The 22,009-nt window shown below is 43.4% G+C and overlaps 1 protein-coding gene across 1 annotated transcript; it reads left to right on the top strand.

The window, feature by feature from the left end:
* The first annotated feature begins 97 nt into the window (after nt 1–97).
* Nucleotides 98–21,318, top strand: LOC308251224 (uncharacterized protein). Its single transcript, XM_080674373.1, has 4 exons — nt 98–258; nt 18,753–18,879; nt 19,078–19,138; nt 19,510–21,318. The coding sequence occupies exons 1-4, from the start codon at nt 256–258 to the stop codon at nt 21,173–21,175; spliced, it is 1,857 nt and encodes a 618-aa protein (XP_080530499.1). The 5' UTR covers nt 98–255; the 3' UTR covers nt 21,176–21,318.
* The last annotated feature ends 691 nt before the right edge of the window (nt 21,319–22,009 follow it).

Raw genomic sequence — 22,009 nt, 5'->3', positions numbered from 1 at the left:
CCTCCCGGCGGTTGTCACTCAGGCACGCGGGGGCGCGGCCTTATAAACCGACCAATCAGAGGCCTCCCTGGAACGGATGGGTGGGGCTCCGGCCGGCTCCGGCGTGGAGGTCGTTTCTCCCTTGGCAACGCTCTAGATCGCTCCTCGGCTGCCTTGTACCGTCCCTGGTGGCTTGGCCACGGCGGTGTCGCGCTGTAGTCTGTGCCGGTCGTGAGAGTCGTAGGCTGGACTCAGAGAGACCCAGGAAGCCTAGAAATGGTGAGTGTGCGGGCCGGGTACGGAGGAGGAGATATGGTGCTAGTCGGAACCGCCGGAACCTGCCTGGCCGGCCGGCCTCCCCGAAATCAGGTCCGAGTCCGCCTACCTGAGTGCCCCGGCCCACCGCTCGAACCCGTCTTATCTGACTCGCAGCGTGGGGGCTGGACCGGCCGCCGGGACCCCGAGCGTCCTTCAGGTCTCCGCGGGACCAATTGGGCCCGGCCTGGAACCTCGGTTGGCAGCTCTGCGCTCGCTGCCCGGCGTCTCCCCAGACGGTGCCGCAGCGGGGAGGGTCGTAGGTAGACCGTCCTAACTCCCACTCCGGAGTTGGTCTGTGGGAGGAGCTGTGGTGTGTGGCACCCCGAGTCTCTCATTTCTCCCCATCGGCACTTGTTTTTTTCCTGAGTTTTCCAAATGTTGGAGGAGCAGGGTGTCAAATTCACGTCCCGGTCCCCCAGCCAAGCTCTTCCTGGGGCTGGCAAAAAAAAAAAAAAAAAAAAAAAAAAAAAATCCCTAAATTTCCAGGTCCTTCCCCTCGTTCCCAAATGCGCTTCCCCTCTCTGATTCACTACGTCATTATCCACTGTTTGTCATCGGTTGTGCATCTGAGACAGTCCCAGTATTTTACTTTTTTATCCGTTTTTCACATAGTCTTGAAGATATGTGTTGTTGTTGTTGTTTTTGGTCTGAATATTTTACGTGAGAGGAGATCCGAGAATAACCACCAGGAATACGTTATATGAAATTCCCGTTCCTCTCCCCCAGGATCTTGGCTGGGCACAGGCATCTTCTGGGAATCCTTTGGATGGGGGTTCTTTTGTTGTTAATCCTCTGGTGAGGCTATTTTCTCCATTGATTTTTAGAGAGAGCGGAAGGGCGGGGGAAAGAGAGCGAAACATGCACCTGAGAGAGACACATCGATTGGCTGCCTCCCGCCACCTGCCCCACCTGGGGCTGGGGATCGTGCTGGCGACCCTTCAGTCCGAGGGCGGAAGCTCTGTCCACTGGGCCAAACCGGTTAGAGCTGGAGGTTCTTTTTTGAAATCTTTTCTGGATAACCTGCTTTTCCCTGGGTTTGTCACCCAGATGTGGTTTATTGATTTATTTGTTTTCGTTTTTCAGTGGGGATAGAATGTATTTAGTTAGTCAATAGAGCAAAAAAGGCAGTGTAAAATAGTTCTAAAGAGGCAAGAGAGTGGTGACTTTCAGGAAAAAAATTCCAGTATTCCCAATTAATTTGTAAAGAATTCTGATTTCACTATTTTCTTCCCTTCAGCATGTGTAGTAAGTCCCGAGGTCTCTTCTTTACTTTTGCTTGTTTTCAAATGAAATTCCAGAGCTTAGACTTGCAGAGCAGACGTGTTCAAGTGTGATTATTTCAAAACATTGTGTTGCCATGGAAATCATAATCAACTGACAGCTTTTTTTCTGAATGGAACAGATACTTGGGCTTTTCTGGTTTAACTGATAAAAGTGATTTACAGTTTTCTTTCCCCTTTCCACATTATCACTGGGTTTGAGTGATTTTGCTGTATTGTTCAAACTGGTTTATGTAATTTAAATATTAGTGGTGGTACCAGGCATCTCCAGTGGGGAGCAGAGACCTGTAGTCAGTAACACAATCTAAGGCCCCCTTGAGCCTGCACAAGGACTTAATTGAAGGCCCAGTTGTTCTTCCTGGGGAGCCTCCCCTGCAAGTGTCCTACCTGCTCACACCCACCATGGACAGAGCGTTTACACTGAGAAGCTACAGCCCTGGAAAGCTGGGGGTGCAGGTGCACAAGGAGGAGGAGTGGGGATGAGGCTCTTTCTGAGGCTGTGGTTTCTTAAGTCTAGACATTTTTAGATCCTCTTTTAATTTTGCAGCCACAGTATAAGTGCACTCAAGGTATAATTTTTGCACATAGAGAGTCTGTAAAGATCAGGTGGACAAAGGATTTATGATTTGGAGAGTTCATTTGGGTCAAAACATTGAACAATATCAGGCTGAGAGTTGCCTGATGTGAATGGAAGCCTGGGGGAGGGGAGCTCTTCTATGCTTATTTTAGTTTGGTGGTATTCTATGATTTTTCCCCTCTCTGTCTTCTCTTTTTGTTGTTGTTGTTTTTAATCCTCACCTAAGAATATTTTTTTCCTTTTTTTTTTTTTCTTTTTTAGAGAGTGGGTGGAAGGGAGAGAGAGAAACATTGATGTGAGAGAGATGAATTGATTGGTTGCCTCCCAGGCCTGCCCCCATTGGGGCCAGGGATCAAACCTGCAACCCAGGTGTGGGCCCTTTACTGGGAATGGAGCCGAGACCCTTCGGTGCTCGGGCCTACTAACCACTGGCAACACTGGCCAGGGTGCATTTCTTCTTTGTGTTATGGGTCTCAGTTCTAGATTTTTGTTTTGTGATTAACATTATGTTTAGACAAAAAAGTTTCAGAGGTACAGTAGTCTTTTTTCTTCTGATTGTATCTTATCTCCACTTACCTATGCACATTTAGTTCTCTCCCCTTTTAAATGTTTTTATTGTCACAAATTATCCCTTTTCATGCTGTCGATTCATTCCCAAATTGCATTAGCTATTGTTTTTTAAAATACATTTTTATTGATTTGAGAGAGAGGAGGAGAGAGGGAGAAAGATAGAAACAGTCTCCCACTGGGGATAAAGCCCTTAAACCAGGCATTGCCCTGCCCAGGACTCAATTGTGACCTCATGGTTCATGGGTTGATACTCACCCACTGAGCCATGCTGGAGGGGCCTATTTTTAAATTATTTTTACCCCTTTAATCTCTTTATTATATTTAAGAGCTTAATACCCTATTCTGAACAAGAGTTTCAATTTCCTGCTTCTGTCTCTTTGTCATCTTTGTCATCTTACCGTTTTATATCCTTTTGTCTTTTTATTTAAAAGGTAGAACTACATTCAGCATTTTTTGTAGTGTAGAACTTAAGTCAGTAAACTCCCTCAGCTCTGTATGTCTGGAAAAGCCTTTGTTTCTCCTTCATATCTAAAAGATAACTTTGCTGCATATATTATTCTTAGCTGGTGATTTCTCTCTTTCAATATTTTGAATATTTGATTCCACTCTTTCCTGGCTTGCATGGTTTCTGCTGAAAAATTCAAGTATAATATAATGGGGTTTCCTTTCTGATTACTTCTTTTCCCTGGCTGACTTGAGAACTCTTTGTTATTAATTTTTGACAGTTTTAATATAATGTGCCTGGTAGAATGTCTTTTTGCATTGAGATAATCAGGTATCCTGTTAGCTTCTTGGTTTCAAGGGTCCAGTCTATCTCTTTCTATAGGTTTGGGAAGTTCTCATTGAGTTTTGAATAGTCACTCTGTTCCTTTATTCCTCTTTTTTCCTACTGGTATACCCAGTATTCTTAAATTGCTCTTTCTAATAGAATCAGATCATTCTTGTAGAGTTTTTTGTTTTTTTTTTTTACTCTCAATTCTCTCTCTCATACCTGAGTCATTTCTAGATTTCTATCATCAATATTACTAATTCTTTCCTCCATCTGGTCTGCTCTATTTCCTAAGCTCTGTAATTTATTTTTCATGTCATTTATTGAGTTCTTCACCTCCAGATTTTCTATTTGGTTCTTTTCAAATTTTTAATGAAGTACTTACTTCTTTTGTTCATTGATTTTATTCCTGAGCTCTCTGAACCAACTTTCTGAGTTTTCTTGTATCTCATTGAGTTTTTCCAGAAATGCAATCTTAAATTCTCTGTCATTTAAGTCGTGGTGTTCCATGTCATTAGATTTATTTTCTGGAGATTTTTCATTATCTTTCTGAACTACCTTGTTACCTTGGCTATTCATGATAGGTGGTGGATTATTTCTCTGCTTGGGATTTTAATGGAATTAAATCTATTTTTAAGTACTTGTTTATTTTTATTTTATTTGTTTATTTTTAGCAAGTTGGTAAGTAGAGGGTTTTTTTAATTTTTATTGAATTTATTGAGGTAACTGGTTAATAAAATTATATGTTTCAAGTGTGCAGTTCTATACTATATCGCCTGTGTATTGTATTTACCACTCAAAATCAAGTCTCTTTCCATCACCATTTATCCTGCTTTACCTTCTACCTACCTTCTACCTGCCCCTGCCCCTGCCCCTGCCCCACACTCTTCTTTCTCTTTGGTAATCACTATACTGTTGTCTGTGCCTCAGTTCTTTTTTTTTTTTTCTTAATCCATTCACCTTTTGCACCCAGCCCCCCAAATTCCCCTCCCTTCTGACATCTGTCAGTTGTTCTCTGTATGAGTCTGTTTTGTTTATTTTGTTGATTAGTTTCAACATATAAGTGGAATCATATGGCATTTGTCTTTCTCTGGCTGGCTTATTTCACTTAGCATGGCCAGTTGGTGGTGCTATAGTGCAAGTTTTCGTTTTCTCTTACCTGCACTACTTGTAACTCTGGGCTATGTGAAGTGGTGTTGCCTTAACAGGGGAAAATACTCTGTATTGCCTGACCAGATGGGTGTCCTCTTTAGAGTCCAATTGCCTCAGTCTCAGGACACCACCCTCTGAAAGAATGTGGCAGATGATGGGGTCATGGCTTATGTGTTCCCAGCACCAATTTCCTGAAACCAGAAACTGCTAGCTACACTGTACTGTGTTTTGTGTCAGGACTCTCTCTACCAGGATCTGCCATGATGGGTGGGGCATTGGTGGGCAGGGCAAAGTGAGTTTGTGTGTCTGTGGCTCTGTTCTTTCCAGTGGGTTCAATCACAATGAGTTTTGGGACAACTTAGACTAGAATATTGTTTCTGCCCCTTTGAGATCTGCCAAGCGAGGGTTATAATGCTGGAGGCAGGAGAGGGGCTGATGGTGGCGGGGACTCAGAAATATGAGGGTGGGCAAATTCCCACGTCTGTGGCTTTGTTTGACTGGTGATGGGGGCTGGTCCACCACTGCCACCCTTTGCACCACTTCTCTGCCCCTGACCCTTGACTTAGCCTTCACTGTGCTGGCATCCTCTGGGGCCTCAGCAAGCCCTGGACTGCGTCTGTGGCTCTCCTGTCTGTAATTCCCTGCTTGCTCCCATATGCCCATCTTCAAATGTCTAAATACATGGGTCTTTCAGATGTGTTTGTGTGTTGAGCAGGAACTCCTTTGTTGAGTTATAGCTGTCCAACTTATAATTTCAAGGGTAGAGACCCGGAGGTCTTCTTATGTTACCATGATGCTAAGTGTTTTTGTTTCTGGATTCTCTATTCTGTTCCATTGACCTATGTGGTTGTTGTTGTTGTTTTGCCAGTACCATGTTGTTTTTATTACTATAGCCTTATAGTATAGTTTGATATCAGATTGTGAGATATCTCCAACTTTGTTTTTTCTTTTTGATGCAATGGTAAATGTAATGAGGTTTTTTTTTCGTTTTTTAAAAAAAGCTCTTGGCTTTTTTAAAAAAACATATTTTTATTGATTTCAGAGAGGAAGGGAGAGAGCTAGAGAGATAAAAAAACATCAATGGTGAGAGAGAATCATTGATTGGCTGCCTCCTGCATGCCCCACAATGGAGACGGAGCCTGAAATCTGGGCATGTGCCTTGACCGAGAATCAAACTGTGATCTCCTGGTTCATAGGTCGATGCTCAACCACTGAACCACACTGCCAGGCTTTAATAATTTTTTTATTTTTATTTTTTATTGTTGAAAGTATTACGTATGTCCCCTTTTTCCCCCCCATTGACCGACCCCCTTCAGCCTGCCTTCTCCCCCATCCCCACCCCAGGCCCTCATCATTGTCTGTGTCCGTGGGCCATGCATATATGCATACAACGTCCTTGGTTGGTTACCTCCCACCCACCCACCCTCCCCCACTTTCCCTCCAAGATTCATAGGCTTGATGCAAGAATCTCTACACACTATATACCATAAGAGCTGTAGCCATGATTACCTACTGAGCTCTCTTGAAAATAGAGGCTCTTGTGAGTACTGAGCATGTGATTATCTGCCCAGCTGCCCATTATGCTTTTGCCCCTGGAAGCAGCACCCCATCAGGTCAACACACTTGCCAATTCCTTCATGTGACAAGATGGAGCCAAACCTTGACCCTCTGGCGTAAGCTACCTGTAGGAAGTTAATCCCTTCTCTGTACAGTCCATTGAAAGTTGCTGTGGTGTTGGATGAGGTCACCATTCCCCCCAACAGTTCCCTCAAGAATTTCGTGGGGTTGACTGAGTGTACAGCCCTGGGGAGTGCACAGACTTTAAGGACAAAGTTGCACATTTCTACATGATAGTGCTCAGTGGAGAGTTGCTGCTCTTCATCCATTATTTGGGACATTCCTAATAAAAGACCAATCCCAATGTCACCAAACATCAGGCAGTCATCTTGCTAGTGGCCAAAAATTGGCCCCATCTACATATATTCATAGATAATTCGATGATTGTCTTTTAAAGTGGCCCCTTTGTGATAAAAGAACTGCAACAATCTTTTGACTCACAGATGCCCAAATTACTAGTATAAATCAGGGTAACACTCATCTCTGTACTAGGTCCACAATACAAGGACTCAAAAGGACACTCCTCATTCACATTGGAGTTCCAGAATATACAGTGCCCTGCTCTTTAACAGGGCTGTCAATGGAATTTTCACCTCCCTTACTGGTCTAGATTCATATAGTACCATACTGGCTTATTGAAATAAGTTCAAATGAGTTGAATGAAAAATGCCCTATTTCAGTGATAGTATCAGGGTGAATTGTAATGAGTCTTCATTTTTTTTTTCTACCACAGGTTTTTGTGGATTTCTGTTTTTTTTTTTAGAGCAACTTGAGTATCCACAAAGTTTGCACACTTTTTTTTAATTTAATAAATCTTTATTCAGATTATTACATTTGTTTCTCCTTTTTCCCCCATAGCTCCCTTCCACCCAGTTCCCACCCCACCCTCTGCCCTTACCTCCCCGCAACTGTCCTCATCCATAGGTGTACGATTTTTGTCCAGACTCTTCCCGTACCCCCCACACCTCTTTCCCCCTGAGAATTGTCAGTCCACTCCCTTTCTATGCCCCTGATTCTATTATATTCACCAGTTTATTCTGTTCCTCAGATTTTTAATTCACTTGACTTTTAGATTCACTTGTTGATAGATATGTATTTGTTGTTCATAATTTTTATCTTTACTTTTTTTCTTCTTCTTCCTCTTCTTAAATAATACCTTTCAGCATTTCATATAATACTGGTTTGGTGGTGATGAACTCCTTTAGCTTTTTCTTGTCTGTGAAGTTCTTTTCTGACCTTCAATTCTGAATGATAACTTTGCTGGGTAGAGTAATCTTGGTTGTAGGTTCTTGCTATTCATCACTTTGAATATTTCTTGCCACTCCCGTCTGGCCTGCATAGTTTCTGTTGAGAAATCAGCTGACAATCGTATGGGTGCTCCCTTGTAGGTAATTAACTGTTTTTCTCTTGCTGCTTTTAACATTTTCTCTGTCTTTTGCCCTTGGCATTTTAATTATGAAGTGTTTTGGTGTGGTCCTCTTTGGATTCCTTTTGTTTGTGGTTCTGTGCGCTTCTTGGACTTGTAAGTCTATTTCTTTCACCAGGTAGGGGAAGTTTTGAGTCATTATTTCTTCAAATAGGTTTTCAGTATCTTGCTCTCTCTCTTCTTCTGGCACCCCCAAAAATTCTGATGTTGGTATGCTTGAAATTGTCCCAGAGGCTTCTTTGCACTATCTTCAAATTTTTGGATTCTTTTTTTCTTTTTGCTTTCCCGGTAGAGTGTTTTTTGCTTCTTTGTATTTCAAATCTTTGACTTGATTCTTGCATTCCTCTAGTCTGCTGTTGGGTCTCTATAATATTTTTTATTTCAGTCAGTGTATGTTTAATTTCTAGTTGGTCCTTTTTCATATCCTCGAGGGTCTCATTGAATTTATCGGCCTTTTCTAGGAAATTCTTCAAAAACCTTATAACCGTGGTTTTGAACTCTATATCCAGTCGTTTGTTTTCCTCCATTTCTTTCGTTTGTGATCTGTTTCTTTGTCTCCGCATTTTCATTGCTTCCCTGAGTTGGTAGGGTGGCTTTGTGTGCTAGGTGTCCTATATGGGCCAGTGGGTTGGCCTCCCGGTTAGCTGAGGTGGACACTCTTGGTGCACCCCTTTGTGAACTGTGTGTACAGCCTTGTTGTAGTTAAGTCTTGATTGTTGTTGGTGTCACTGGGAGGAATTGACCCCCAGACCAATTGGCTGTGAGGACCCACTGTGTCTATAATGGAAGAACTGCTGTGCTGGAGACACGCTTATGGGGCAGGACTTGTTTCAGTGGGGCTTTGGTGCTCACTGAGTCTGCCTCTTGAATGTGTCACTTATGGATGTGAGTAGTTGAAATCTGGTGTCGTCTCACACTGACCACTAGATACACTAGCTTCTGGATCTCCAATGGGGTGCTGGTCAGCTACTGTCTGAGGCCACCCAGCAGGATGTACAGCGAGAACTACAGTTTTCTCCTCTTTGCTTGAGGTTTGGAGGTTTTGGGGCTGTCTGACCAGAGTTGCAGTTTGTTAGGTTAAGCTGCGATAGGGCAGACCATTTATATGCAAAAGCCACTGTGTGGAGCTTGGGTGGGGTCTCAGGGAGTCACTAGGCTAGGGCGTGGCAAACAGCAATGGCTGCCAGTCAGCCATCTCTGCGTTTCCACATTTCCAAGTCCCCGCGCCCCAGCTCAGTAAACAATGATTTCTGGGCGCACCCCTGCAAGAAAGTGACCCTCACTTTCCCACCCGACGGCAGACAGTCCAGCTTCTCTCCGTAGGAGTTTGGGACCCCAGAGTCTCCCCAGAAACTGGAGTTCGGAGTAATCGGGAGCTTGTCTCCCTTCGGGTTGAAAAAAGCAATGCACCCAGTCGCCCACCGCCAGCCCAATTCGTGTGCCTCCATACTTCAGCTTTTCAGCGCTTGTGCACGTCTCAATGCTCTTTTCTCTTTCCTTCTAGTTGTAGAACTTCCACTCAGCCAGCTTTCCCGTGGTTCTGGGTGATAGACGTTTTGTCTTTTAGTTTTAGTTTTGAAATTGTTGTGCGAGGCAGCAGTTTAGGTGTTTACCTATGCCGCCATCTTGGTTTCTCCCTAATCTTTACCTGATGATATTTTTTCCATTGATTTTTAGAGAGTGATGGGGGTGGGGAGGCGAGAGAAACATCAATGTGAGAGAGACATATTCACTGGTTGCTACAGACTGGGGCCAGGGATCGAACCTGCAACCGTGATGCATGCCCTTGCCTGGGAATCAAATCCAAGACCCTTTGGTCTGCGGCCAATGCTCTAATCATTGAGCCAAACTGGCCAGGCAATTTTTTTTACATCTTGTATGACCGTGGTACATTTGTAACAATTGCTCAACCAGTATTGATAAAATGCACTGTTTATGATGGCATTGATTTGTTTTATCGATATGTGGGGTTTTAGCAGATGGTTTTTTGTTTGTTTGTTTGTTTTTGCTTTTATTCCCAAGGGTGCTGTGGTGGGGGGCAGGCAGCCCCATGCGCTCCTCCCCCACCCCCGTGTCCCCTCCATGCCGCTTGGCAGATGTTTAATGACATGTATCCTGTATTTCTGTATCATATCCTTTCACTTCCCAAAAAATTTCCTAAGCCCCAGCTATTGTTTCATCCCTCCCTCCGACCTCAAGTCCTTGACAACCAGAGATCTTTATATTGCCTCATAGTTTTATCTTTCCCAGAATGCCCTGTATTTAGAATCATATAGTGCATAGCCTTGTCAGATTGCTTTCCTTCTCTTAGCAATAATAGATATCCACATACAGTACTAATTATCTTAGTACTTTTAAGGTTCCTTCCTGTGTTTTCATGGCTTAATACCTCATTTCTTATCACTGAACAGTATTTCATTGCATGGATTTACCACTGGATGTTTGTGTTTTGAAGGACATCTCACAACTCTAATTCTTGCTAATTATGAATAAAGGGCCTACAAACATTGACGTGTAAGTTTTTGTGTAAACGAGGTTTCAACAATTAGGCTAATACCAAGGTATGTGATTGCTGCATTTTACTACATGTAGTAATTAAAGCTGGGGACAGTGAAACAGGGAAGGGCTTCGCATAGAAGAATCAATAGGAGAGAGCCTAGGCAGGGCTGCTTTGGCTCCTTAAGAAGTCAAAGGAGACCTTGGAGACAGGTTCAGGGGGTTAGCCCAGGACGAGCTGCTGCTGCCCATTGTTCCCCTGGTTGTAAATCTCGTGGGGTCCCTTAGAGTTTAGGAGATGCATGCCTGTGGGGAAGAGAGGGAAGGGCAGAGTGCAGGCATGCTCCCAGGAGGGAGAGCTCCATATTTAGTTTTGACAGAAAGTTCCTGTCCCCCACAACCTAGGTGTGTGCTCTGACTGGGAATCAAACCCGGAACCTTTTGGTATTCAGGAATATGCTCCAAACCAACTGACCCACCCACTAGAGCAAGAGTTTTTGATTTTAATAAAGTGACTTTGTTTTTTGGTGTTTTATCTAAAAATGTATCACAAACACAAGGTCACCTAGATTTTCTTATATGTTAAATTCTAGGAATTGTTTTTACTTTTGCATTTTACATTTAGATGTATTATCTATTTTGAGTTAATTGTTGTGCAAAGTTTAAGTTCTGTATGTACATTCATTTTTCATGTATGTGTGTATTGTATGTGGATATCAATTATGGTTTATTTAAAAGACTTTCTTTTTACTTATAATCTTGACTCATTTGTCAAAGATCAGTTTACTATGTGTCTATAGGGAACCAGACTTGTATATTCTTGTATATTCTTCAACCTGGCTATTCCAGGCATTATCTGTTACTGTGTTTTCCCCCCAGATGTTTTACATAGACACTCATGTCAAATGGAAGAAATACATTTTTTATTCTTGCTCCCCAATCTGTGTACCTTCTATATTCTTTTCTTTAAAAAATATTTTTATTGATTCTAGAAAGGAAAGGAGAAGGAGCAAGAGATAGAAACATCAGTGATTAGAGAGAATCTTCGATTGGCTGCCTCCTGCACTCCCCCTAGTAGGGATCGAACCTGCAACACAGGCATGTGCCCTGACCAGAAATTGAACCATGACCTCCTGGTTCATAGATCGATGCTCAATCACTGAGCCACTGAGCCAGGTATATTCTTTTTTTATTACATGGCTAGGGCTTCCAGTACAATGTTGAGTGGGATGATGAGAGAAAACCTTTCTCTTCTCATCTTACTAGAAAAGCAAGTTTTTCATTATATTAAACTAGATGCCCGGTGCACGAAATTTGTGCACGGGGTTGGGGGGGGTGTCCCTCAGCCCAGCCTGCACCCTCTCCAATCTGGGATCCCTCTCACAATACAGGACTGCTGGCTCCCAACTGCTTGCCTGCCTACCTGCCTGATTGCCCCTAACCACTTCTGCCTGCCAGCCTGATCACCCCCTAACCACTCCCCTTGCCAGCCTTATCGATGCCTAACTGCTCCCCTGCAGGCCCTCCCCTGCCAGCCTGGTCGCCCCTAACTGCCCTCCCCTGCCAGCATGGTCACCCCCAACTGCTCTCCCCTGCTGGCCTGGTTCCCCTCAACTGACCTTACCTGCAGGCCTGGTCCTCCCCAACTGCCCTCACCTGCTGGCCTGATTGCCCACAACTGCCCTCCCCTGCCAGCCATCTTGTGGTGGCCATCTTGTGTTCACATGGGGGCAGCCATCTTTGACCACATGGGGCGGCCATCTTGTGTGTTGGAGTGATGGTCAATTTGCATATTCCCTCTATTATATAGGATATGATCCTATCTAATAAAGCAGGAGTGTGCAAATTAACTGTCACTCCATCACAAAGATGCCAGTGCCCATAGCCACAAGATGGCAGCGCCCAATCCTCTCAGCACCTCTGGAGTCCCCCAGTCCCGGGGGGGGGCGGCCGCTGAGAGTGGGCCGCATGAGTGGCCTAGCGGAATGCTTGCTTCGTTGCCATGGCGACAAGGCAAGCATTCCCCTGCGGCTGCAGAGGGCCTCTGGGCAGTGGGCACAGAGCAGCTGGAATGGAACGCTTGCCTCGTCGTCCCGGCAATGAGGCAAGTGTTCCAGCCCAGCCACGGAGGGCCTCTGGGCAGGCTGGGTGTGGAGCGGCGGGAGGGGGGAACGCTTGCGTCATCGCCCCGGCAATGAGGCAAGCATTCTGGCCTGGCTGTGGAGGGCCAAGGCAAGCGTTCTGGCCCAGCTGCGGGGGATCTCTAAGCAGGCCGGGCCCAGAGCGGCTGGGTGTAATGTTTGCTTCGTCATCGCCACCGTGGAGACTCTGACAGCAGGGAGGAGTAAGTCCCACCCCCACAGAATCAGCCAGAATCAGTCATTGGTCAGACAGCTCTCAGCAGCCTGACAGCCAGGACTCCCATTCACCTGCATCTCAGATGTGACAGCAGGGAGGTGGGACTATGTCTAAAGACCAACTATTGATACAACGTAGCTCTGCAGCTGAAAGAAACCGGCGTTATCGACAGAAAATGTCTGAAGACCAATGTGTGTCTGATGTTGAAAGAAGGCGGCGCCTGCGACAGAATGTATCTGAAAAGCTACTATTGGCAAAACGTAGCTCTGAAGCCGAAAAAAGCCGGTGTCATCGACATAAAATGTCTAAAGACCAACGTGCCTTTGAAGTTGAAAGAAGGCGGTGGTGACAACAGAATATGTCTAAAGAACAGTCATCAAAAAGTACTACCAATACTGGTAGGAACTGCCCTTCTCAGCGAAAATGGAGTACATGCGGATGCAATTCTCGAACATAGTTGTGGTGGAATGACTGTTAGATGTCAATTTTGTGCATCACTAAATTTCTCTGATGAAAAACCATCCAATGGGAAATTTACTCGATGTTGTAGCAAAGGTAAAGTCTGTCTAAATGATATACATTTTCCAGAAAACCCAGCATATTTAAAAAGATTAATGACAAACGAAGATTCTGACAGTAAAAATTTCATGGAAAATATTTGTTCCATAAATAGTTCTTTTGCTTTTGCTTCCATGGGTGCAAATATTGCATCGCCATCAGGATATGGGCCATACTGTTTTAGAATACACGGACAAGTTTATCACCATACTGGAACTTTATATCCCTCAGATTGTGTTTTTCGGAAGCGGGGGAGGGCAGTTGAGGGGGACCAGGCCTGCAGGGGAGCAGTTAGGCTATCAGGCTGGCAGGGGAGTGGTTAGGGGGTGATCAGGCTGGCAGACAGAAGTGGTTAAGGGCATGCAGGCAGGCAGGCAGGTGAGCGGTTGGGAGCCAGCAGTCCTGGATTGTGAAAGGGATGTCCAAGTGCCCTCGTGGGGTCCCAGATTGGAGAGGGTGCAGGCTAGGCTGAGCCCCGCACTAGACCTCTAGTGTTAGCAATAGGTATTATGATGTTTTCTCAAGAGAGAATTTCCTCTATTACTAGATTATTGTCATAAACGGATGTTGTATGGGATAAAATACCTTTTCTTGTTCATTTGCCCTTCCTTTCACTTCTAATAGTAATATCTATCTTCCCTCTTTTCAATTATCTTGACTAGATGTTTATAAATTTTTTTCAATGGACCAAGTTTTGGTGTTTTTTTTTCTTTCACACTTGAAACATTTTACTCCACTTTCTTCTCGTTTGCATGGTTTCTGAGAGGAGGTCTGATTTAATTCTAATCTTTTTTTTTCTCTATACCTAAAGGATGTTCCCCCCTCTAGTTTTTTCAATGTATTTTTCATCTTCTATTTTTCTCTAGTTTGGACATGATATTCTTGGTTTGCATTTCTGGTATTTTTCATGCAAAGCATTCACTGAGCTTTTTAAATTTTTTTATTTCTTGATTTGAGAGCGAGAGAGAAACATCGATTTATTATTTCACTTATTTATGCATTCATTGGTTGATTCTTGTATGTCCCATCACTGAAGATCGAACCTGCAACCTTGGTGTATTAGGACGACACTAACAAACTGAGCTACCCAGCCAGGGCAGTTCACTGAGCTTCTTTTTTTTTTTTTTTTTTTTTTTTGTGGGTCTGTTTCTTTTTTTTTTTTTAAATAAATCTTTATTCAGATTATTACAATTATTTCTCCTTTTTCCCCCCATAGCTCCCCTCCACCCCTTTCCCACCCCACCTTCTGCCCTTACCTACCCCCCACTGTCCTCATCCATAGGTGTATGATTTTTGTCCATTCTCTTCATGAACCCCCCATACCCCTTTCCCCCTGAGAATTATCAGTCCACTCCCTTTCTATGCCCCTGATTCTATTATATTCACCAGATTATTCTGCTCCTCAGGTTTTTAATTCACTTGATTTTTAGGTTCGCTTGTTGATAGATATGTATTTGTTGTTCATAATTTTTCTCTTTACTTTTTTCTTCTTCCTCTTCTTTAAGAATACCTTTCAGCATTTCATATAATACTGGTTTGGTGGTGATGAACTCCTTCAGCTTTTTCTTATCTGTGAAGCTCTTTATCTGCCCTTCAATTCTGAATGATAGCTTTGCTGGGTAGAGTAATCTTGGTTGTAGGTTCTTGCTATTCATCACATTGAAAATTTCTTGCCACTCCCGTCTGGCCTGCATAGTTTCTGTTGAGAAGTCAGCTGACAGTCGTATGGGTGCTCCCTTGTAGGTAATTAACTGTTTTTCTCTTGCTGCTTTTAATATTCTCTCTTTGTCTTTTGCTCTTGGCATTTTAATTATGATGTGTCTTGGTGTGGTCCTCTTTGGATTCCTTTTGTTTGGGGTTCTGTGGGCTTCCTGGACTTGTAAGTCTATTTCTTTCACCAGGTGGGGGAAGTTTTCGGTCATTATTTCTTCAAATAGGTTTTCAGTATCTTGCTCTCTCTCTTCTTCTGGCACCCCCATAATTCTGATGTTGGTACGCTTGAAGTTGTCCCAGAGTCTTCTTACATTATCTTCAACTTTTTGGATTTTTTTTTTTGCTTTTTGCTTTTTCGGTTGAGTGTTTTTTGCTTCTTTGTATTTCAATTCTTTGACTTGATTCTTGTGTTCCTCTATTCTGTTTCTGGGTCTCTGTATAATATTTTTTATTTCAGTCAGTGTATGTTTAATTTCTAGTTGGTCCTTTTTCATATCTTCGAGGGTCTCGTTATATTTATCGGCCTTTTCTAGGATATTCTTAAAAAGTCTTATAACCGTGGTTTTGAATTCTATATCCAGTCGTTTGTTTTCCTCCATTTCTTTCGTTTGTGATCTGATTCTTTGACCCCGCATTTTCACCGATTCCCTGAGTTGGTAAGGTAGATATTTGTGCTAGGTTTCCAATATGGCCCAGTGGGTCTGCTTCCCCAGTTAACCTGAGGTGGACACTCTTGGTGCACCCCTTTGTGGACTGTGTGTACAGCCTTGTTGTAATTAAGTCTTTATTGTTGTTGGTATCACTGGGAAGAATTGACCTCCGGGTCAGTTGGCTGTAAGGATCAGCTGTGTCTATGCTGGGAGAAGCCCGGTGCTGGAGACAGCCCTATAGGATTAGACTTGCCAAATTGCAATAGCCTCTGTGCTCAGCTTGGATGGGGTGGAGCCTCAGTCTTGGCTTCCTGTCAGCCCCGCCCCTGCGCGCACGTGCGCTTTCAGTCCTCCGCCTTCCCCAGCTCGAGTCTCCGCCTGAGAGTCCAGACTCCCCCCACAAGAGCGTGGGTCCCCAGGGGCTCTCCTGGAACCGGGGTTCACTGCAGTCAGAACTGGGGCACAGTGCCGTCAGGAGCCTCTGACTCCCCTCCACCAGGGAAAGCCCGCGGCAACCTCCGCAGCCCTTGTGCGCACCGGCGCGGGCGCGCTTTCAGTCCTCTGTCTTCCCCGGCTCCCGAGTCTCCGCCCGAGAGTCCAGACTCCCCCCACAAGAGCGTGGGTCCCCAGGGGCTCGCCTGGAACTGGGGTTCACTGCAGTCAGAACTGGGGCTCAGTGCAGTCAGAATCCTCTGACTCCCCTCCACTAGGGAAAGCCTGTGGCAACCCCCGCAGCCTTTGTGCGCACCGGCGCTCGCGCGCGTGTGCACTTTCAGTCCTCCGCCTTCCCCGGCTCCCGAGTCTCCGCCCGAGAGTCCAGACTCCCCCCACAAGAGCGTGGGTCCCCAGGGGTTCGCCCGGAACTGGGGTTCAGTGCAGTCAGAACTGGGGTTCAGTGCGGTCGGAGGCTTCCTTCCCCCTTCCGCCAGAGGAAGTCAGCCAGGCTCTCAGCCGCCCTTCCTCTCTGCGCGCACAAAGCCCCTTTGCCGTACCTCCAATTCTCTGTGAGCTTTTCTCCTTCCTTCTAGTTGTAGAATTTTCACTCAGCCTGCTTTCCTGTGGTTCTGGATGGTGTCCGTTCTGTCTTTTAGTTGTAGTTTTGAAATTGTTGTGCGAGGCAGCAGTTTAGGTGTTTACCTATGCCGCCATCTTGGTTTCTCCTCTCACTGAGCTTCTTAATTGTACAATTTGCTGACTATGATGAATTTTAGTAGGAAAATCTCAGTGATTACTACTTAACTATTTTTTCTGTTTGTCTTTCCCTTCAGGTATCCCCATTATGTGCATTTCAATCTTCTGTAATTGCTCCAACAGTTCATGGATATTGTGTTTTATGATGTTTGTTCTTTTTGTCTTTGCATTACAGGCCTTGACAGAATATTGGGGGTATATTTTAAAATGCTGTTTTATTTTCTCTTTTGCAATGTTGAAGAGAGTGGTTTGATTTTTACCTCAATCCACTGATAGATCTAAGAAAAGTTGTTCATTACAAGTTTTTGTTTTGTTTTGCTTTTTCTACGAGGTCAGTAATGATGGCTTCTAAGTTCCTTAAATGTCCGACCAGAAACTGGAATTCTCTGACTCCAGTTGATGATTGACAGATGACAGCTTTCCAGGCTCATCACTCCTCATTTCCCTTTGACTCACATCTACACAAAGTGATGAGTTCCTTGGTGCTCCTTTCTTTAAAGGTGGCAGGAGATTTGGTCCTCTAAGATCCTGCTCTCGTGCGTGAACTATAACTCTAACCCATCCACTAACCTTAATTTTACAAACAGTCCAGGCATCTCTTTTTGCTTTCTTATGCCATCTCATGACTAATAGAGAAGCCTGCCTTGCTTTTTCCACAGGCCTCAATTATGGGAGTAATAAACCCTTTGTACATTCTTTGCAATATGTGGTGTCATCAGCTATGGGATTTGAGATGTGCTCAGGGTTCGAGACATCATGCTGCCTTACTCCACGTGGGAGCTTGGGAATTAGAGAACTTGGGAGTGTACCCTTTAGGGTGGCTGGTCAGGAAACACTTTCTTCTGCAATTTAAAAATGGAGATTATATGACCCAGCAAGTGTGGCTCAGTGGTTTAGCGTCAACCCATGAGCCAGGAGGTCACAGTTCAATTCCCGGTCATGGCTCATGACTGGGTTGCGGGCTGGATCCCCAGCAGGAGGCAGCCGATCAATGTTCCTCTCACATCTCTCTCTCTCTCTCTAATCAATAAAAACATGATATATATATATTTATATATATATCTATATAGATATAGATATTTAAATGGAGATTATATGTTCTTTTGAAGGAAAGCACTGCTGAATCCTTCGATGTATGTTATGCTCATGGGCAAATTTGCAATCAAACCTTTGTGTATTTCACTGAACGCAGTTGCAGTTGGCATTGGCAACTCTCAGTCTGTTCCTCAGGGTCAAGAAGATTCAGTATAGTGTTCTGTTTCTGCTGTAAAGAGCTCTTCTGGCACATTTGTTACTGTATGTACCCATGTCTGCCAAAAATTGTCTCCATGCAGCCCTGAGGCACATGAGTATAGGGATTTTGTGGTCTGAGTTAGGTCCTTTACCTCGTGTCTGAACTCTGACTTCCAATTAACTTTATAGCCCATCAAATTGGATGGAGAGAGAAAGGCAGAGGCAAAAGCAGTACTTCTTCACAAAAATATTTCGATTTTGCGAGCTGTGCCTGACTACTTCTAAAGGCCCGGATCCTTTAGGGATGATAATGGCCAGCTGTACCTTATTAAAAGTTAGATTTCCACTGGTCTCTTAGACTTCTCATGTTTGGTGATGAGAAAAGGATTCCTTTTTTTTCCCCCTCATTAAAATTGTATGCAGATTTGACCTTCTGCCTCTTGGAGGGCTCTAAGTGATTGTAATAATAAAGGAGATGAAGAGTTTTTCTCACAAGGTATTGATGGTCTTAAAATGATAATTTTGTTTTATTTGTATAGAATTTCTGTCAACATGCTCTGAACCCCGCTATTAGAAATAAAATGTAATGTGATCACAGTAAAAACGTGTAAATAATTTCCATGTGTTCATCATGCTGTTAAATTTATAAGGAAGTATATTCATGTTAACCAATGTCATCCCAATAAATTTAATAAAAATTTATAAGGAAGTGGGTATGTACAGAGAGTAAGTTTCTGATGATCAAATCATGGCATAAGTGTTTGGAAATGATAAAATCATACATAAGCTTCCTATAAATGGAATATAAATGTCATGTGCAGTCAGTCTCATGCATCCTACTGTAAACATACTTGGGATGTTTTAGGATCCTGTGGCCATTGAAGATGTGGCTGTGAACTTCACACTGGAGGAGTGGGCTTTACTGGATACTCCACAGAAGAAACTGTATAGAGATGTGATGAAGGAAACATTCAGGAACCTGGACTCAATAGGTAAGGATGAGGACATTCATCAGTTGTCACTAGAGAACAAATACTTTTTCACCATCTTTTTCCCAAGGTGCAGATTGTGGAAAGGAGGACATTGGTTAAGAAACTAGGCATAGTCACAGCTAATAATGATATTAGAATCTAACAATCTTTTATAACTTATTAATATTTTGGAATCATTTTTCTGGGTTTACCTTTTAGGCCAAAACTGGGAAGATCATTACATTGAAGATCTGTACAAAAGCCAGGGGAGGAAACTAAGGTGAGTCACACTCACAATAGAAAACAGTGTCTCATGTGAGAATCCTGGTGTTATGGATTTTTAAAAGAAGGAAACAAAATAAACAATTCCTGCTTCAAATTTAGTTATTCTTAATTTTTTTTAACCAGAAATACTTTCTTTATATGTGACATAAATATTCAGTGTTTGCAAAATAGTTTACTTGGAAACTGTATTAATAAGTCCTATATATTACTGTTTTGGTGAAGTCCTCCTGAAGAACATTCACTATATCCAACTTCAGAGAATTCAGACAAGGCAGGAAATTTACACATTTCATATAAATCCTAATAAATAGTTTGAAAAATACCATTTAAAAAAATCATTAGTAATGTGCTTCTCATTTTTTACAGAAGTCAAATGGTAGAAAGACTCTATGAAAGTAAAGAGGGCAGTCAACATGGAGAAAAATTCAGCCTTACCCGAAATCTCAGTCTGAACAAGAAAACTACTGGAGTGAAGCCACCTAAATGCAGTATATGTGGAAAAGTCTTCATGCATTATTTTTCCCTTAATATGCATATCCGAGGTCACACTGGACACAAACCATATGAGTATCTGAAATATAGAGAGAGGCCATATAAATGTAAGGTGTGTGGGAAAGCTTATATTTCTTCAAGTTTATTTCAAATACATCAAAGGAAGCACACTGAAGAGAAAACCTATACTTGTAAGGAATGTGGGAAAGCCTTCCGTTTCCTCACATCCTTTCAAATACATGAAAGAGTTCACACAGGAGAAAAACAATACGAATGTGAGGAATGTGGAAAACCCTTCATGTGGCTCACAAGCTTTCGAAGACACATGGCCATGCACACCGGATATGGACCTTATAAATGTAAACAATGTGGAATGGTATTTAGATATCATCAGGCTTTTCAGACACATGAAAGGACTCACACAGGAGATAAAGCCTATGAATGTAAGCAATGTGATAAAGCTTTCAATTCTCAACGAGGTTTCCAAATACATCAAAGCTATCACAAAGGAAAGCACCCCTATGTATGTAAACAATGTGGAAAAGTCTTTAGATATCATCATACTCTTCAAGCACATGAAAAGATTCACACAGGAGAGAAACTCTATAAATGTAAGCAGTGTGGTAAAGTTTTCAATTCTCATCGAGGTTTCCAAGTACATGAAAGATATCACAAAGGAGAGAAACCCTATGAATGTAAGAAATGTGGTAAAGCTTTCAGTTCTCACCAAGGTTTTGAAATACATGTAAGAAATCACAAGGGGGAGAAACCCTATGAGTGTAAGGAATGTGGTAAAAGTTTTAGTTGTTATCGAGGTTTCCAATTACATGAAAGAAATCACAATGGAGAGAAACCCTATAAATGTGAATGTGGTAAAGCTTTTGTTTATTATTATGCCTTACAATTACACAAATCAACTCATACTGCAGAGAAATCCTATGAATGCAAGGAATGTGGGAAAGTCCTCAGTAATCACAAATGCTTAAAGAGACATGAGAAACTGCACACAGGAGAGAAATCCTATAAATGTAAGCAATGTGGGAAAGCCTTCATGCATCTGTCAGGATTTCGGACACACATGAAAATGCATGCTGGAAATAGACCTTATCAGTGTAAGGAATGTGGGAAGGCTTTCATTTACCCATCAGGTGTTAGAGCACACATGATGCAAGTACATGTTGGAAATAGACCTTATCAATGTAAGGAATGCGGGTTAGCATTTTATTTTCCCAGTACATTACGCAGGCATGAAATGACTCACACTGGAGAGAAACCCTGTGAGTGTAAACAATGTGGTAAAACCTTCAGAGATCACAGTTATTTAAAAATACATGAAAGAAGTCATACTGGAGAGAAACCCTATCAATGTAAGCATTGTGGTAAAGCTTTTATTTCTCAGCTAGGTTTCCAAGTACATGAAAGAAGTCACACTGGAGAGAAACCGTATGAATGTGAAGAATGTGGGAAATCCTTCGGTTATCCCAGTTCCTTCCGAAGGCATAAAAAGACTCACAGTAAAATTCCTGTTGAATGTAAATAGCATAGGAAAGACTTCATTCAATCCACATCCTTACATGTGGGGTGGGGGTAGATATAAATATGAGTAACATGAAAAAACTCGATGGAAATTAATTCATGTGTAATGTTCTAGAAAACTTCAACATGTAACAGTTATTATAAACTAGAGGCCTGGTGCATGGATTCGTGCACCGGTGGGGTCCCTCAGCCTGGCCTGTGGGGATCAGGCCAAAACCAGCTCTCCGACATCCCCTGAGGGGTCCCAGATTGCGAGAGGGCGGTTGTCGGGTGACACACTCCGGAATCAGGCTCCCTTCTCTCTGATTCCAGGTACGTCACCTGAAAACCGCAGCTGCCAAGTCACTGCAACTCAGCAGCTCCTGTGTTGAATGTCTGCCCCCTGTTGGTCAGTGCTCATCATAGCTGCTGGTCTAAAGGTCAGACAGTCGCTTAGGCTTTTATATATATAGATATAAGTATATTGTGTTTATCAAGCCTCCTTAAAGTGCATTGTTGGACTATGGATTTCTACTAATTATTTTCCGAGCTGAATATTCAGATAGCACTGTGGCATATCATTCAACAATCCTATCTAATAAAGAGGGGATATGCTAATGGACCATCACCCCCTCACAAAGATGGTGGAGCCCATAGCCAATGAGGGAATATGCTAATTACAGCCACACCCTCAACGATGGCGACAGCCACAGCCACAAGATGGTGGTACCCGGTCCCCTCAGCCCCACCAGGGCGGCAGGTGCGCAGCACGGCCAGGCCCACCCCCAGGCGGGTTGGACTGCTCTGTGCGCCTGCCTCCAGAGTCCCCCAGTCCCCTTAGCCTCCCAGCCTCCCAGGG

The sequence above is a fragment of the Plecotus auritus genome (genome assembly GCF_963455305.1).
Source record: "Plecotus auritus genome assembly, chromosome: 6".
Lineage (NCBI taxonomy): Eukaryota > Metazoa > Chordata > Mammalia > Chiroptera > Vespertilionidae > Plecotus > Plecotus auritus.
Note: the sequence above shows the minus strand (reverse complement) of the source record. Positions and strands in the feature narration are given on the sequence as shown.